Source organism: Labeo rohita, chromosome 14 (genome assembly GCF_022985175.1).
Source record: "Labeo rohita strain BAU-BD-2019 chromosome 14, IGBB_LRoh.1.0, whole genome shotgun sequence".
Lineage (NCBI taxonomy): Eukaryota > Metazoa > Chordata > Actinopteri > Cypriniformes > Cyprinidae > Labeo > Labeo rohita.
In genome coordinates this window covers 24,323,235-24,341,636 of record NC_066882.1, presented here as the reverse complement: position 1 = coordinate 24,341,636, position 18,402 = coordinate 24,323,235, and the positions used below count along the sequence as shown (strand labels likewise).

The following is an 18,402-nucleotide window of genomic DNA, read 5'->3' as shown; positions in this document are numbered from 1 at the left end:
ATGCTGGGTTTAGTCTGTTGAGTCATTTTATTTTATTTATTATTTTTGATATTTTTCTGCACTCTAAAAAATACTGGGTTGTGTGTGTGTGTGGTTTTTTTTTTGTTTGTTTAACCCAAATGCTGGGTTCAGCCTGTTGGGTAATTTTTTTTATATCATTTTTTTAACCTAGGTGCTGGGTAGTTTTTCTGCACTGTAAAAAAATGATTTTTTTTTTTTTTTTTTACCCAATTTTACCCAAATGCTGGGTTTAACCTGATGGGTCATTTTATGTTTTTTTTTTTTTTTTTTTTTTTTTTTTTTTTTTTTAACCCAGGTGCTGAGTTTTTCTGCACTTTAAAAATGCTGGGTTATTTATTTATTTTTTTACCCAAATGCTGGGTTCAGCCTGCTGGGTCATTTTATTGGGTTATTTTTTTATATATATTTCTGCGCTTTAAAAAATGCTGGGTTGTTTTTTTTTTTTTTTTTAACTCAAATGCTGGGTTTAGTCTGTTGAGTCATTTTATTGGGTTATATTTGATATTTTTCTGCACTCTAAAAAATGCCGGGTTATTTGTTTTAACCCAAATGCTGGGTTTAACCTGCTGGGTCATTTTCTTGAGTTATTTTTTGTATTATACTGCACCCTAAAAATGCTGTTATATATATATCATTTTAAAAGCTTCAAAAACTATATATATATATATATATAGTTTTTTATATGTATTTACAGAGGTGCTGTGTAGTTTTTCTGCACTCTAAAAATGCTGCGTTATTTTTTTTTTAACCCAAATGCTGGGTTCAGGCTGTTGGGTAATTTTTTTATTTTTTTTTTTAAACCTAGGTGCTGTGTAGTTTTTCTGCACTCTAAAAATGCTGCGTTATTTATTTTTTTTTAACCCAAATGCTGGGTTCAGCCTGTTGGGTAATTTTTTTTTATTTTTTTTTTTAACCTAGGTGCTGGGTAGTTTTTCTGCACTTTAAAAATGCTGGGTTATTATTATTTTATTTACCCAAATGCTGGGTTCAACCTGCTGGGTCATTTTATTGATATATATATATATACAGTCATGTGAAAAAGTTCGGACACCCTATTGAATTTCATGGTTTTCTGTATCAGGACATAATAAAAAATGATCTGGTCCTTGGCAGGTCTTAAAATTTGAAAAATAAATCCTCAGATCAACGTCATCACATGACATATCACACAGTGTCATTATTTATTTAACAAAAATGCAGCCAAGAGGGAAAGGCCATGTGTGACAAAGTTAGGACACACTATGAGTCAGTTGCCTGCAGATCCACTTTTAGCAGCAATAACTTGAAGCATTAATTTTCTGTGTGACTTTATCAGTCTGTCACATCGTTCTGGAGGAATATGGACCACTCTTTTTTTCAACGTTGCTCCAGTTTATTGAGGTTTGTGGGCATTTGCTTATGCACAGCTCTCACCACAGCATTTGAGTCAGAATGAGCTCTGGACTTTGACTGGGCTATTGCTACACCTTGATTCTTTTTTTTTTTTTCAGCCATCCTGTTGTAGATTTGCTGGTGTGCTTGGGATCATTGTCCTGTTGCATGACCCAATTTTGGCCCAACTTTAGATATCGGAAAGATGCCCTCGCATTTGACTCTAGAATACTTTGACATACAGAGGAGTTCATGGCCAACTCAATGACTGTGAGGTGCGCAGGTCCTGTGGCTACAAAACAAGCCCAAAATGATCAGCCCTCCTCCAGCATGCTTGTCTTTTGGTATGAGGTTTTGTGTTGACAAGCTCTTTAGGTTTTCACCAAACTTGGCGCTGTGCATTATGGCCAAACATCTCCACATCGGTCTCGTCTGTTCAAAGGACATTATTCTAGAAGACTTGTGTTTTGTTCAGATGCAACTTTGCAGACCTAAACTGTGCAGCAATGTTTTTTTTTTTTTTTTGTAGATAGAAGAGGCTTTCTTCTGCCAAGCCTTCCAAACATGCCATTTTGTCCCATATTTTTCTAATGGTATTGTCATGAACTTTATTGTTTAACATGTTAACTGAGGCCTGCAGAGTCTGAGGTGTAGTTTTTGGGTTGTCTGCCATTTTCTCTGAGCTTTACACGGTCTGATCTCGGGGTGAATTTTCTGGGACGTCCACTCCTGGAAGGAGAGGTGTCTGTTTTAAATGTCTTCTACTTGTGAATAAACTTCAAATTGTTTGGAAATGGCCGTATTACTCTTCTCAGATTGATGGCAGCAACAATTGCTTCTCTAAGATGATTGCTGATGTCTTACCTTCTTGGCATTGTGTTAACACACACCTGAAGGCTCCAAACCAGCAAACTGTCAAATCTTATGCTTTTATAGAGGCGCTCAGACTTGCTGATGATCAGTTAATCAAAAGTATTTGATTAGCAGTGCTTGACTGTTATTTAACCTCTTAATTTCAATGTTAACAGTAAGGGCGTCCTAACTTTGTCACACATGGCTTTTCCATTTTGGCTTTATTTTGGTTCAGTAAATAATAACAGGGTGTAATCTGTCATGTGTTGTTCATCTGAGGTTTTATTTTACAAAATTTTAAGACCAGCCAAGGACCAGTTTTTTTTAATGATGTCCTGATACTTAAAATCATGGAATTCAATAGGGTGTCCTAACTTTTTCACATGACTGTATATATATATGTATATATATATATATATATATATATTTACCTAGGTGCTGGGTAGTTTTTCTGCACTCTAAAATTTTTTAACCCAAATGCTGGGTTCAGCCTGTTGGGTCATTTTATTGGGTTATTTTTGATATTTTTACCTAAGTGATGGTTTTTCTGCGTTATAAAAATGCTGGGTTATTATTTGTAACCCAAATGCTGGATTTGACCTGTTGGGTTATTTAAATTTTTTTTTTTTTTTTTTTTTTTTTTTAACCCAGGTGCTGGGTAGTTTTTCAGCACTCTTAAAATGCTGAGTTATTTTTTTTTTTAACCAAAATGCTGGGTTCAGCCCGTTGGATCATGTTGTTTTTGTTTTGTTTTGTTTTGATAGAATCAACTTTGCTTTCATATGTACAAGATCCTACAATTGAATGTTTATTTGTAGGTTTAAATGACAGAAATTGCTGATTTTCTATAAGCTATCAGACTTTGGACGCCACTGTATGTTGTACCCTGTTTTACTGTGTCATTTAACACAGTTCACATACAAATAACAAACAACCTTTGTGCTGTGGAATGATTCTAGGAATTATATTTGCATATGATTTCCTGCCTTACCAATCCTGTTTCCTCAAACCGCTTCTTGTCAGCGCTGTCTATGACATAAACCTACAGATGAACCAACAAACTTGTTAGTTAGCAAACAGTGACACAAACAAAGGCATTTGTTTGTATTACAGTATGATCTCTCTGAATGGGCTCACTTCTTACCAATAAATCTGTGTTTTCTAGGTATTTTTTCCAGAAAGGACGTATCTTTCTCTGTCCGCCAATGTCCCACACGTTCAGTTTCATCCCATGGGAGGCCACGCTTTTGATATTAAAGCCCTGAAAGCATCTTAATGGTCAGTATCACCCAAAATAACTTGCATAATTTGCAAATCAAAGAATATGTAATTTGATACAAGAGTATGGGTAACACATATACAATAATCATGTACTAATTCCTTAATTAAATATTACTTTAGTATGAACTAACAAATGATACACTAAGAAAAAAAAATATTTTAAAGGCGTCATCAGACGCAAAATTCACTTTTACATGGCGTTTGCATATAAATTTATCTTAGCACATTCCACAAACCACCCTACAATAATAAAAATCCATGTATTAAAATATGTATCAGCATTCTTCCGCCCTCAGCCAGTTGTATGCTATCTGCTATTTTTTCCCCACTCAAGCAGCTGTAGCAGCAATGTCTCGTAAGCAATAAAGATGTTTTGTATGATGTAAAAGTGAATATAAAACTCTTTATTTTCTCCTGAAGCAGTGGATTAGTTTTATTTTTGATAGTTAATGTGCCACCAAATACACAAAAAATACGGAAGAGGGGGCGGAGTAAGCAGTAGCTCATTTAAAGAGACATGCACCGAAATGGGTCACTGTAAACAGAGCTGTTTTTGACAAGGTAAAATGTGTTGTTTTACACAACCATTGAGGTGTTTTAACCAAAGTATTGGAACCTTTATTTTTAGTGTTCCAAATCATTCATTTATGAGGTTCTGTTTCAGTTGGGATACTGTAGATAAACTTTTCCAAAACGTCAGTCAGATGGTTTCTTCTTGTCTAAATGAGCAGTTCTCGGTCAGGATAAGTTGCAACCTGGACCAGAAGATCTCCACAAGACTAAACTTGCTGGTTTATGTTGGGCTCTTCAGCTGCTTTTGTGTGTGTTTAGACTTACCTGTGTTGGTGTGATGGTGTTTACGTCCTCCGAGGCGAGACACTTGAGCAGTGTGGTTTTACCAGCGTTGTCCAGACCCAACAGAACTATCCTGAGCTCCAGCTCTGTGGATCCCTTCAGCTTTTGCATCACAGAGAGCAAACCCTAAAAAGCACAAACACTTACATTATTCAAGCATACTGAGTTTATATTTATATTTTTAGTTAAAATGTGTACTTTTTGCCAAAAAGAAGAGGAAATGTTTTGAGGCAGATTAAAATGTGTCATTTTTTTTTTTGCTTTTTGGCATTAACAGTTCCTTATGTTTTAGGAACATTCTTACATTCACATTTATGCATTTTACTAAATCTAAGCAAATTACATTGCATTCAGGGTTTACGTTTATCGGTTCATACATTCCCTGGGAATAGAACCCATGACTTTGCATCGCTATACTTTATTTATTTTAGTGTTATTACTCAAATGTTGACATTTAACTGAAATTACATTTGAGGTCAAAAGTTTACATACACCTTGCAAAATATCTGCAAAATATCTGCATACATGCAAAATGCACGTTATTGTTTATTTAGTACTGACCTAAATAAGATATTTCACATAAAAGATGTTTACATGTAGTCCACAAGAGAAAATAATAGTTGAATTTATAAAAATTACCCAGTTCAAAAGTTTACATACACTTCATACGTAATATTGTGTTGTTACCTGAATGATCCACAGCTGTGTTTTTTTTTGTTTGTTTGTTTTTTTGTTTAGTAATAGTTCATGAGTCCCTTGTTTGTCTTTAACAGTTAAACTGTCTGCTGTTCTTTAGGAAAATACAACTTCTGTCCCACAAATTCTTTGTTTTTTCAGCATTTTTGTGTATTTGAACCCTTTCCAACAATGACTGTATGATTTTGAGATCCATCTTTTCACACTGAGAACAACTGAGGTACTCGAAGGTTCAAACACGCACTGATGCTCCAGAAGGAAAAACAATGCATTAAGAGGCGGGGGTGAAAACTTTTGAACAGAATGAAGATGTGTATATTTTTCTTATTTTGCCTTAATATCATATTTTTTTCATTTAGTACTGCCCTTCCAAAGCTACAGAAGATACTTACATGTTTCCCAGAAGACAAAATAAGTTAAATTTACCCTGATCTTCAAATTCAAAAAGTTTTCACCTCCCGGCTCCTTATGCATTGTGTTTCCTTCTGAAGCGTCAGTGAGCGTTTGAACCTTCTTTAATAGTTGCATATGAGTCCCTCAGGACAAAAAGGGACTCATGAACAACTATCCCAAAAAAAAAAGAAAAAAAAGAAAAGAAAATAAATAAATTAAAAAAACTATTATTTTCTCTTGTGGACTATATGTAAACATCTTTTATGTGAAATATCTTATTCAGGTCAGTATTAAATAAAAATTAAAATGCATTTTGTACGATCCCTCTTATTTTGGTAAAATAATTAATATTAAATTAATATTATAATTATATTAAACATGTACATTATATATTAAACCTGTTTAAACAAGTTGTTTTATTTCTGTCAGGACTGGGGTGTAGGGAAGAGGCAAGGACTCAAGTTGCAGGAGAATGGGCTTTTTATTAATATAAATATAAAACAAAAACCACAACCAAAAACTACCCCATGGGGGAAAAACACTGCTGGCAGCTTGGCAGGACAGGATCGGGACACAAACAGGGAACATACGATGAAAAACTGGCCCAGGACTGAATACACAAGGACAATAAATAGTGAGCAAACGAGGCAGGTAATGAGGAAAACACAGGTGGGGCAAATCAACCAGTTATCAGGAAACAAGATGGGTGGGGTCAAGACAATAGACATGAGAGCACATGGCACATAGAAACAGGACAAAAGCCATGTGCTCACACAAAAACAAAAACACAAGCACATGGCCAGCAAAACAATTCTCCAACCATGTGCAAAACAGGACAAACACGCAGCTAATGAGAAAACTCATAAGCTGTGTGTTCACACAACACACGGCATGAAAGCACGCAGCCAGCAAAAAACCAGCTGCGTGCTACACATTACAAGACAGAACATAACATGAAAGCATGCAGCCAAAAACTTGAGCTGCGTGCAACAACAGCATAAGACAGCACAAAACAAATCACATGGACAAAAGAGCATGCGGCCTGAGCAAGCTCAAGACTACACTGTCCCACAACAAGACAGAACATGGAGCATGAGTGTCCAAACCCCAACACAAAACCGAAACTCATCAAGACATGAGTGCCAGGATCCGAACACCATGCTCCAACAAGAAACAAGGCAAGCAGACAACATGAAAACTAGACATGATGGGAGTGCCAGGGCTCTGTCACAAAACCACAAGAAACCTAGACAAAAGTGACAGAACCCTGACAATTTCAGCTAGTTAGCAAGGCACAATATTTAGGACACATTTATGACACATCTAAAGAAAATGAGTAAAAATGACAAAACACTACAAATTTACTAAAACCTGAGCTAAAAAAAAAAAAAAAACAAACAAACATGAAAAAATAATTCAAAATGTTTATTAAAAATGGTCTCAATTATGCTAAAGTAACAGTTATTTAAATCCCATATAAGTAATAATTCTTGAGTGAGAATAATTCTAAAGTGATTCTTGACTAATATAAATTTTTACAGAAAATGCTGTTGCCTAACAATGTTTTACTTCTTTAAGCAGTAAGGAAACTAGCAAGAAGAGGTATTTTGTCAAGCACAGATTAAGCCTCATTCTGAGGTGAACAGATTAAGCTAATGGTGCTTTGCTTTAGCAAATTTACTCTAGCACATGAAGTAGGTTTTTAAGAAAGCTGCAGTATAAATTAGCGGTCAAATGTTTGACTATTGCACAGGGGATTCTAGGATTTTCATTTTAGGGGGGCTCAGCCCCCAATGAGGGTATAATAACAAAAATAAATAAAAAAATATATATATATTATATATATATAATATTACTGAATAAGCCAAAATCAAGACTTTCTGATCTCTCACACACACCTGTACAAATACAACATTTTACTGTTTACATTTCTAGTACAAGCCTTTCCTTAGCTTAAGTATGCAAACCTCTTTGCCACATGCACTAGAAACTATTATTGAAAGTTAGCTTCATTTTCACTGGAGGAAACAGCTGTGGTGTGATGAGGGGTGAACACAGCGAAAATGTAGGCTACAATAGATGGGAAACCGATTGCTCCCCCATGAAGTTTTATATACTGTATTTAAACTGCACAGACCTTGGTGAAAAAAAACAGCATATGCTGGTAGGTATGTTTTGATGCTGGGATGCTGGTTAGATATGTTTTGGTGCTGGTTTATGCTGGTCCTTGACCAGCAACTTGACCAGTATGAACCAGCAAAGGACCAGTTTAAACCATGAAATTTAAAGGGGACTGAGGCGATCACAAATTCTTGTACAGTACAGGCTATACCCCCCCTAAAAATGGCCTATCGACGCCCATGCTATTGCACTGTTATCAAACTTTGTTTCTCAGGGTGAAACACAGACTGGTCAGCCAGGCTCCATTCATGTGGTTAAGGCTTACAGTAATGAGATTTATCTGGGTCACGTGACCCATCTCTGATTGTTTAGGCCCCTTTCTATATATAAGACAATGCTAATCATCCCAGAACATAAAACAGATTAACTCAAACATAAAGCATACAAAACTGATCCAGATTATTGAACATGCTACATTTATGTTTATTTGGCAGATGCTGAATCCAAATAAGCTTCCGTTTGCAGATCCATGTTACTATCACTGTGTCCTTTTGTAATCTAGTGTATAATATAGCAGAGAGTACTAGTTTACACTGGATTTTCTGATTACAGTTGTATTGGGTGGTCATACTGACACAGAGAAAGTGACAAACGTACCTTTGGAGCTTCACCCATCTTGACTTCTGTCCCGTCCCAGTTGTCTTACATTCTCCCGTTGTCTCTGCAGGTTTACAGACGTGTGTTTAAATCACGGTTACCACTGTCCTAACAATCCCTCTCCCATATTCAGGTGTTATAGAGAGCTAAAATTGTTAGCTTGTGTTGGACTCTGTCAATGAGCGTAGAAGACTTGCCGAATGGAGGATTAGGAAAGACGGAATTAGTGTCTCTCTCCTTCCCACCCCCACTGAGACTTTAACAGAATTATCTCTAGCTGTAGGAGAAATTACAGGGACTTACTAACCCTGCTAACTAGTACTGTTACTAGGTTAAAGGTAACCTACTGTTACTTAGGCCTCATCCTTAGGCCATCCAATATGTAGATGAGTTTTGAGAAATATTTAGCATTACATCAGTTGCTCACCAACAGATCCTCTGCAGTGAATGGGTGCCGTCAGAATGAGAGTCCAAATAGGTGATAAAAACATCACTATAATCCACAAGTAATCCACACCACTCCAGTCCATCAATTAGTGTCTTGCGAAAGGAAAAGCTGCATGTTTGTAAGAAACAAATTCATCATTAAGACCTTTTTAACTTTAAACCATTGATTCCAGCTTCAATCCGTAATATTGGTTTCTTTTGTGAAAAAGTTGTCTCATCTGAATCAGAGAAATATGCACAGATCAAGCACCTTTCACAAGCTAAAATGGTACAAAACAGCTCTAAACAAATATGAGAAGACAACATGTGATGGATCTTTTCACTGGAGAAAGTGTTAATTTGGATTATGGACTCATATTTTAGCTTGAAGTGACAGTTTAAAGTTAAAACATCTTAATGATAGATTTGTTTCTTACAGACACACAGCTTTTCACTTCACAAGATGTTAAATGATAAACTGGAGTACTTGTGGTAGTTTGTTTAATCTTGAGAGAGTTTGATGACAAATGTTTGTTGATATTGAGATTTTTACCTTTTTTAATGCAGTTTTTAGTAATTTGGCAAATCAGTTCACATAATATTGTTAAAGGAGAAGTCCCACTTCCAAAACAAATATTCACATAAAATGTACTCAACCCCCTTGTCATCCAAGATGTTCATGTCTTTCTTTCTGCAGTCGTAAAGAAATGATGTTTTTTGAGGAAAACATTTCTACATTTTTCTCCATATAATGGACTGATATGGTGCCCCGATTTTGAACTTACAAAATGCAGTTTAAATGCGGCTTCAAATGATCCCAAATGTGGTTGTAAACGATTCCAGCCGAGAAAGAAGGGTCTTATCTAGCGAAACGATTGGTTACTTAAAAAAATATATATATATACAATTTGAATACTTTTTAATCTCAAACGCTCGTCTTGCCTTTCTCTCCCTGAACTCTGTGTATTCTGACTCAAGACAGTTAGGGTATGTCGAAAAACTCGTATGTCGAAAAAGATCGTATTTTGTCTCTCAACTTCAGAAATCATTTCAAAATCATCCTACATCACTGCAGAAGTACCGACCCAGTGTTTACAAAGTGAACATGCAAAGAAGATCAAACACCCTCAACAAAAAAGGTAAAACAGCGATATTGGATCATAAGACACTTGTTTGTCCTGAACAGTTAGGCCCAAAACCAATTCTATTTTCTACCCTTTGCCTACCCCTCGCCCCTATCCGCTAGCAAACTTTAGTGATTTTTTTGCAAACGTTTCTTTACAGAACATCACCGTAAATTCAAACACAAGATTGAAGGTAATATACATATAATGAAAATTTGTCATAAAAATCATTATTAATGGCAAAAATTACTTACATTTATGGGTCTGCTTGCTCGATTGAGCAGCCATGTTGGAAATTTCTCTTAGCCCTTAGTTTGAAGTGAGGTCCGGAAAAATCTTCGTTTGGAGGGCTATCTAGCCCTTCCCCTTCCCCCTACCCCTCCAACCAAAAGAGAATTGAAACACCCCTACCCCTACACATGAACCTGCCAAACGGAGGGGTAGGGGAAAGTGTAGGGGTAAGGGGTAGAATTGGGATTGGACCTTAAACTGCCTGCTGTTCTTCAGAAAAATCCTTCAGGTCACACAAATTCTTTGGTTTCCCAGCATTTTTGTGTGTTTGAACCCTTTCCAACAATGACTGTATGATTTTGAGTTGTCCTTTTCACACTGAGGACAACTGAGGGACTCATATGCAAATATTACAGAAGGTTCAAATGAGTGAGATGCATTAAAAAACCAAATAATTTGTGGGACCTCAAGGATTTTTCTGAAGAACAGCAGACAGTTTAACTATTCAGGACAAACAAGGGACTCATGAACAACTATCACTAAACAAAAAAACAAAAAAAAAAACAAAGCTGTGGATCATTCAGGTAGCAACACAATATTAAGAATCAGGTGTATGTAAACTTTTGAACAGAGTCATTTTTATAAATTCAACTATTATTGCGATTTTGAAGTTGAGGGAGAACATGAGATGGAACTATTCAACATACCCTAACTGTCATGATCCGGAAAAAACAGTCCGGGCAGATTAAGACAAGACGAACGTTTGGCATTAAAAAGTAAATAAATTGTAACTGATCGTTTTGCTAGATAAGACCCTTCTTTCTCGTCTGGGATTGTTTACAACCGCATTTGGGATCGTTTGAAGCCGCATTTAAACTGCATTTTGGAAGTTCAAAATCAGGGCACCATATCAGTCCATTATATGAAGAAAAATGCTTAAATGTTTCCCTCAAAAAACATAATTTCTTTACGACTGAAGTAAGAAAGACATGAACATCTTGGATGACAAGGGGGTGAGTACATTATCTGTGAATCTTTGTTTTGGAAGTGGACTTCTCCTTTAAGATGTGAGATAACTGGAGTCTTTCTCTCAGCAGAAAAACCAAAAGAAGCAATACTGTAAACAAGAGTCTCAATTTGCTCTCTATTCAGTGTCATTTATTTCTAGGAGAAACAATCAGAATGTTAAAGAAAAACAAATGCTCCAGTCTCTCTGAAAATACTAAACAAATACACAAATAATCATGCATATGTATATTAAAAAAAACTGCTAAAAAGGTGCCATAACACAAAGACTGCAAATGTAGAAAAGTGCAAGTGTTGTTTTTTTATTGCCCAAGATGAAAACTGCACAGTCTAACACAGCAAGTTAAGTTGTTCCGAATGATGCACTATGCACTAAACAATTAATGTACTCAGCCATCTAGTGTATGAATTATATAAGGTTATTTTGTGTAATAGCTCCTCCTCATCTAATTGAATTGTATGAAATGTAATTAAATGTTGTTACACCATGTAAGATGACATTAAAGTGACATTTTTTGGTGAATTAAGAGCATCATCGTTGCATGTGAATTGCACTTTTTTGTGTAATTTTCAGTGTGAACACACTAATCACACTATTTATGCTACAAATCTGCATAGAATAGTGCATGACAGAAATTGAGACACATCTTTAGAATGGTAAAAATAAAATAAGTTAGAAAAGGAACTAATTATACATAATATATACAGAAAAAATAAGTTGTGCAACACAAGAAAATGGTGGAAAATGAATCTTCCTTCATTTGCTGTTTTTACTGATTACTGTGGATGTTCGCTGTATTGTATATTGTTCATTTGTGCATGTGATTTTAGGATGACACCAGTTAAAAAAAAACAAAAAAAAACTGAGGCATTCCATACCATAGCCCTAACTTCACACCAAATCACTTATCCTATGGAAGCCTGTTTTCTCCACTAAATAAAAAATAAAAAAGATTATTGCAAATTTTTATCTCGCAATTCTGAATTTTTTTTCTCAGAATTGTGTGACATAGAATCGCAATTCTGACTTTTTTCTTGCAGTCTTGACTTTTTTCTCAGAATTGTGTGATGTAAACTTACAGTTGCATGTTACTAACTCAGAACTGCAGTTCTGAGAAAAAAAAAGAATTGTGAGTTTATATCTCAGAACTGTGACATATTTCTCAGTTTCTGTCTCGCAATTCTGCATTTATAACATGCAACTGTGAGTTCATATTAGGCAATTCTGAGAAAAAAAGTCTGAATTGTGGGTTGTATCATGCAATTCCAAAAAAAAGTCAGAATTTTGAGTTGTGTCATGCGATTCCAAGAAAGAAAAGTCATAATTACAAATTTATATCTCACAGTTCCAAGAAAAAAGTCAGAATTCCAGGTTTGTATCACACAATTCCAAAAAATGTCAGAATTTTGATTTTGTGTTATGTAGTTCCAAGAAAAATAGTCAGTATTGCGAGTTTATATCTTACAATTTTAAGAAAAAAGTCAGAATAGCGGGTTTATATCATGCAATTCCAAGAAAAAAAGTTAGAATTTTAAGTTCGTTGTTATGCAGTTCCAAGAAAAATAGTCAAAATGCTAAGAAAAAAAGTCAGAATTGCGGGTTTGTATTACGCAATTGCAAGAAAAAAGTCAGAATTGTGAGCTTATATCTCAGAATTGACATATTTCTCAGTTTCTGTCTCACAATTCTACATTTATAAAAGTCAGAATTTCGAGTGTGCATTATGCAATTTCAAGAAAAAAGTCAGAATTTTAAGTTTGTGTCATGCAATTCCAAGAAAAAAGTCAGAATTGCGGATTTGTATTATGCAATTCTGAGAAAAAAAAGTCAGAATTGCGGGTTTATGTTATGCAGTTCTAAGAAAAATTGTCAAAATTGTGAGTTTGTATCTCACAATTCTAAGAAAAAGCAATTCTGCATTTATAACATGCAACTGTGAGTTTATAGGCAATTCTGGGTTTTGGGAATTGTGGGTTGTATCACGCAATAAAAAAGGGTCAGAATTTCAAGTTTGTATTATGGAATTCCAAGAAAAAAAGTTAGAACTGCAAGTTTATATCTCACAACTCAGAAAAAAGTCAGAATTGCGAGTTTGTGTTATGCAGTTCCAAAAAAAAAAAGAAAAAAAAAAGCCAAATCTGTGAGTTCATATCTCACAATTCAGAAAAAAAAGTCAAAATTGTGAGTTTGTATTACGCAGTTTCAAGAAAAAAGTCAGAATTGCAAGTTTGTATTACGCAATCCCAAGACAAAAAACAAAAAAAAAAAAAAAAAACATGATTTTTTTAAATCATGCAGTTCCAACAAAATAAATATTATATCTCACAATTCCAAAAAAAAAAAAGACGTAAACATGCATTTCTGAGAAAAAAATAAATAAAAAGATAAAAAGTCGCAATTACCTTTTTTATTTTTTATTCGTGGAAAGAGGCTTCCATATTTATCAAATAGATATGACTAAAGTAAGTTTTGAAATTAAAATAACAATTATGTAAACAAAATATATTTGAATTGCATATAAATTGCAAAAAAAACTTTTTATACAAAATTTCTGATTACACAGTTCTAACATAAAAAATAAATAAACTTTATATGCAATTCAAAAACATAAATCTTAAATTTAGGTCTGTTTTTTTTTTTTTTTCTTCAGTTTAGAACTGAAACGGCTGTGAATCAGGAGCTTCAGCAGTAGAAAGGCTCTCTCTCAGTAGTAGCTGGTGACGGTGTTCACAGTGCTGTGGATGTTTTCCAGGTTCTGCTGCCTCTGTATCTTCCTGGCCTGAATCTGAGCTGAAACAGAGAGAGATGGTATGAAACACTGTAGTACAACATACATCTGTTTAATTGCAGAAGGTTATGTACCTTGTCCTCTCTTGAGCGTGATCTTCATGACTACTGCGAACAGCATGAGGACACCAGCTGCTGCTCCGACACAAATCAATAAAACCACCATATTATTAGCTGCTGACAACAGAAAGAAAACAAGAGGGACATCAGAAATACTGTCACAATATCTATCTATCTATCTATGCATTGTATTTTCATGTATTAAATCTAAAAATATTAAGTTAGTTGGTCAGTTATTCTAAATGCTTCACAGAAAGAATCAGTCATAAATAACAATTAGTACAATCACCTTTTACTTCAATTGTGAAACCAGAGTTGTAGTTTCCACAAACACTATTAACGCTGCAGTTGACGACTGAGGTTTTTAAAATGTACTTGATTTGCAATATTTCTTTTTTTTCTTCCTGTAACTCATTGCTCTGTAGCCAGCTGATGGAGCCGTTGGGGATATTATGAGTGCAATTAACATTCACAGTCATGCCCTCTTCAACTACGCTGGGAGAGATATATAGGGTCACATTAAATTCTGGGAAAGAGAGCAAAAGGTCAAAGGTCATCATACATTTCACCCACTTACAAATTAGATTGGACAGATCCAATCACCAGTCTCCAGCAGTATTGATTTGATCAGTGTTTCAGGTATTAAGGCACAGTACTTTTACCTTTTTTCATGCAATATTTCCAAACCTCTGGGGGGAAAGGAGAAAGGGAACAGATTTAAGCATTCGTATAAACTGAATTATTTTTCTGATTATATATTTTGTATTTTTATATTTTCAGAAATTTCTGATTAGTATGGAAGCTTGTTTCCGACACAGGATAAAAACATAAAAAAGCTAATTGCAACTTTTTATCTCACAAGTCAGACTTTTTTTTTCAGACTCACGTTTGTGAGTTTATATCTCCCCCCCAAAAAAAGCAATTGCTGGAAAAAAGGCAGAATTGTCAATAAAAAAATAAAATAAAAATAAACAATTACCTTTTTTATTTTTTATTCCTTGGTGGAAACAGAAAGGCAAGAAGTAAACTCTGAATTTTAAGTATTTAAGAATTTAAGAATATGTATAAAAAAGCCAGAATTCTGAATTTATATGTCGCACTTTGGACTTTTTTTCCTCATGCAATACATGCAAGTTTATATCTTGCAATTCTTTTTGGTTTACATTTCAGAATTGCGAGAAAAACGTTAGAATTGTGAAATATCAATTTCACAGTTATCTTATGTTTTTTTTTATTCCATAAGATTTCCTGTTGAGTACAAAACTATTCTTTCCCCTGAACTACAATTTGTGCACTAATTTTTGTACGCACAATTCATAATCACAAAACAAAATGTTACTGACCGCTGCAGTTATGTGACGTTGAAAGAGATTGTGTGGCTTAATAGAGAACAAATAGATATAATCAGGTTATTTACGTTGCAAAATGAAACTAAAAAAATCACACAAAAGTCAAATGTAAAGTACATTGTGCAGGTTTTCTGCTGTGTTTCTACCTGCAGAACAGTTCCAACATTCAGCCGGTTCACATGTTTCAAGTTGTCCAATGCTTTCACCTACTGAGAGAGAAGAAGACGATAAAATATGTTGGATAAAATTAAAATATTAACCATACAAAATGTAAAAATGGAAATCATGTTTGTTTTCTTTTATCATATGACAGTTGGCAAACGGATAAGAACTGATTTTACAGTGGTCAACATTTGAAGCGGATCAAAACCTTTCATCAAAGTTATCCTGAAACCAAAACCAGTTCTTGTCTTATAGGACAACTTTATAAACTTTTCTGATCCACTTGATGACCACTATAGTTTCATGTTTCTTGACAAATCTCTTCCTGCTTGTCTTTTACCGTAAACTAAAAAATTACTTTTTTTTTTGACTGACAATATCTTGATTAACCTAAGCCACTTTCGTTTCTCATATATTATCTTCCAGGAAGTGACATTATTTCGGTGGGAAAACAACGGCATAAGCATCACTATTAGTCAATTTCTGGGTTTGTTGGGTATTACAGTTAGTCAGAGGGTGTTGTAGTTATTTCATAAAGTTAATGTTTCAAAACATGGTTAAAAGATTTAAAGAATAACTTTAAACTGGCATGCTTTTGTAAGCTAACTATTAACCCCTCGCCATTGGCATTACTGTGAACTAAAACTTAAACTAAAACAATTAGAAGCATATTCATTGCTTGAAATAAAATAAACATTCACTGAAATAAAATACAATATAAAAACTGAAGCTTATTTAATCAACTACACTGTAAAAAACAAAAAACACAATTTGTTGAGTCGGCTTTAAAAAATGTGTTACCCTGCTGCCTTAAAATTTTAAGTTCAGTCAACTAAAATAAGTTTAGTCAACTTAAAATGTTAAGTTGTACTAAGTAACAACTTAGATATTTGTGTTTGCTAAACTTAACAGATGGGTAAGTAACCCAGCTGCCTCAAAATTTTAAGTTGATTCAACTCAAATATCTAAATATCTAAATATCACAGTGTAATTTAACATTTCAAGTTGAATAAACTTTTGAGTTGACTGAATTTAAAATTTTAAGGCAGCCAGGTTACAAATTATTTTAAGTTGACTCAACAAATTGTTTTTTACAGTGTAAAATTGTAAAAAATATTGTATATTAAAGCAATCCTAAATAAAGTTGAAGTGTCTAAGCTTGATCAGAGCATATTTCTGAAACTGGCTTTTATTAAATTACTCACAGAGATGAAGGCAGACGATGATAAGCAGCGCTCTGCTAAACACTCTCATGATCGCTCGTCCTGACCTGAGAGGAATATGTTTCAGCCACCAAAAATACAAAATCAAGACACAGAATTGTTGTTTATTTTACTCAACATCTCACTTTAATTCTAACATATTTTTTTTCAATTATTAAAAACCTAATAAAATATTAAATAAATAAATAAATAATCACAAGAAATATGACTGGCTTTAACAATTTAATAGTTTTCACTCAGGAACTGCAAGTAAATTTCACATTCAGTTACAAAGAAACAACAAGTAATATTGAATGAAAAGTGAAATGTTCATATTATTAGTGTTTAGTATATAGTAGCATTTAGCATATTAGTTTTTTCTTGTAAAACATACTCAGTATTTTATTTATTGACAGTATAGGACTTTCTATGAGGTATAGAATGTTATGTTATTTTTTTATTTTATTACAAATGCTACTAAAGCAAAATCCTAAACGACACACACTTTCCCTTACATAGAAAATATATTAAAAAAAAAGTCTTTTACCTGATCTTTTAAGGCTGTAGGTTTCAGATGTGATAGTGTAAGGCGTCAGGACAGGAGAGCTCTGTTCATGGACATATATTTACACACTGATATGCACACAGATAATCATGCAAATTGCCTCAGTAACCCAGCACAGGAATAAATTTCTGTATACAGCTGACTGCTTTGCTTACAGTGATGCACGTAGGATCCTATAGCAAACATGAAGAGCTGTTGAATATATTACATGAATGGTTTAGATATCTGTGTTTCATTTGAGATGTAAATTCTGTATCTTTATTTACTTCATGGAATAGAAGTTGTGTTGTGTGCTATCTAGCAAGTATTATATTATAATCAAAAAAGTTATGCTAGTTATGCATAAACTGTTTAAAAAAAATAACAAACCTGATATAAAGACTGCCATCAGATGGCATACATAAACCATCAAATGTCCTATAGACACTAAAAACATTAAACACTGCCATGCTATGAAGTGCAATAAATCATTTCTGCTTGTTTGTTTGTTTTTAACCTCTATGCATGCTGTTGTATCATGTAAATCAACTGAGCAGGCCAAAGAACATTTAATTCACCACAATATTATGTTAAGGACAAAATGGCAGCTCACAGAGGAAATGTGAGTTACCAAGTTAAAAAAAAAACAACAACTTTGCATGTAAATAAACACAGTATCATATTTCAGAAATGGCATACTATGATATAAGCAGGTTTTAAAACAATATTTTTAGCAAGCAATGTAAAAATATATTACATAATTTAATTTAATTTAATTTAATTTAATTGTTGTGCAATATAAAAGTCCCTTGAGCGGTCCGCGCATGCGCGTCAGCTGATTCTCCGTTCACCTGTTTGAAGTTGAGGCGCGTTAAACGCACTCGAAACGCAGGTCAAACGCTGTTTCTAGTGTTTTCGACTGCAGTTATTATGGTGGCGATTAGAGGTTTAAGCCAAAGCTTCTCTCGGCTGGCCAGAGGAGCATCTTTACAGATAAAATTCAGCAAGAGTCGCGTTTTGAAGATGCGCTCGTGCTCGTACCAGGTGAGCGGACAGGTGGATAAAAATGACTATATTTTATGGAATGATGAAAATCTGTACGAATACAAACGCATTTGGTTACATCTGTATATCTATCTATCTATCTATCTATCTATCTATCTATCTATCTATCTATCTATGCTCACAAACACACAGCTGGGTACTAACAAATTACATGACAAAAATTGTAGTTAGCAACGTA

At 34.2% G+C, this 18,402-nt stretch overlaps 2 protein-coding genes across 6 annotated transcripts in view; both read right to left on the bottom strand.

The window, feature by feature from the left end:
• arl3l2 (ADP ribosylation factor like GTPase 3, like 2) overlaps positions 1-8,468 on the bottom strand; it is a 9,574-nt gene extending 1,106 nt beyond the window's left edge. The window contains exons 1-4 of the mRNA XM_051127896.1: positions 8,248-8,468; positions 4,363-4,506; positions 3,389-3,505; positions 3,236-3,286 (exon numbers count right to left, since the gene is read on the bottom strand). Of these exons, the coding sequence (XP_050983853.1) occupies positions 3,236-3,286; positions 3,389-3,505; positions 4,363-4,506; positions 8,248-8,265 (330 nt within the window). The 5' untranslated portion in view covers positions 8,266-8,468. The remainder of the gene's footprint in view (positions 1-3,235; positions 3,287-3,388; positions 3,506-4,362; positions 4,507-8,247) is intronic.
• A 5,222-nt stretch (positions 8,469-13,690) lies between these two features.
• On the bottom strand, positions 13,691-17,217 carry LOC127176326 (uncharacterized). Of its 5 annotated transcripts, none has more exons than XM_051127938.1 (8): positions 17,163-17,217; positions 16,619-16,683; positions 15,398-15,460; positions 15,246-15,281; positions 14,565-14,591; positions 14,192-14,428; positions 13,918-14,019; positions 13,691-13,840 (listed from the first exon to the last, which is right to left on the bottom strand). In XM_051127938.1, exons 2-8 carry the CDS (start codon positions 16,665-16,667, stop codon positions 13,707-13,709), a joined length of 648 nt encoding a protein of 215 aa, XP_050983895.1. In that variant the 5' UTR covers positions 16,668-16,683; positions 17,163-17,217; the 3' UTR covers positions 13,691-13,706. The 5 variants fall into 5 exon arrangements, with proteins under 5 accessions (XP_050983895.1, XP_050983898.1, XP_050983899.1 ...); XM_051127941.1 differs by having other exon boundaries at positions 13,691-13,845; positions 17,163-17,198; XM_051127942.1 differs by having other exon boundaries at positions 13,691-13,845; positions 13,918-14,016; positions 17,163-17,198.
• Positions 17,218-18,402: the final 1,185 nt, after the last annotated feature.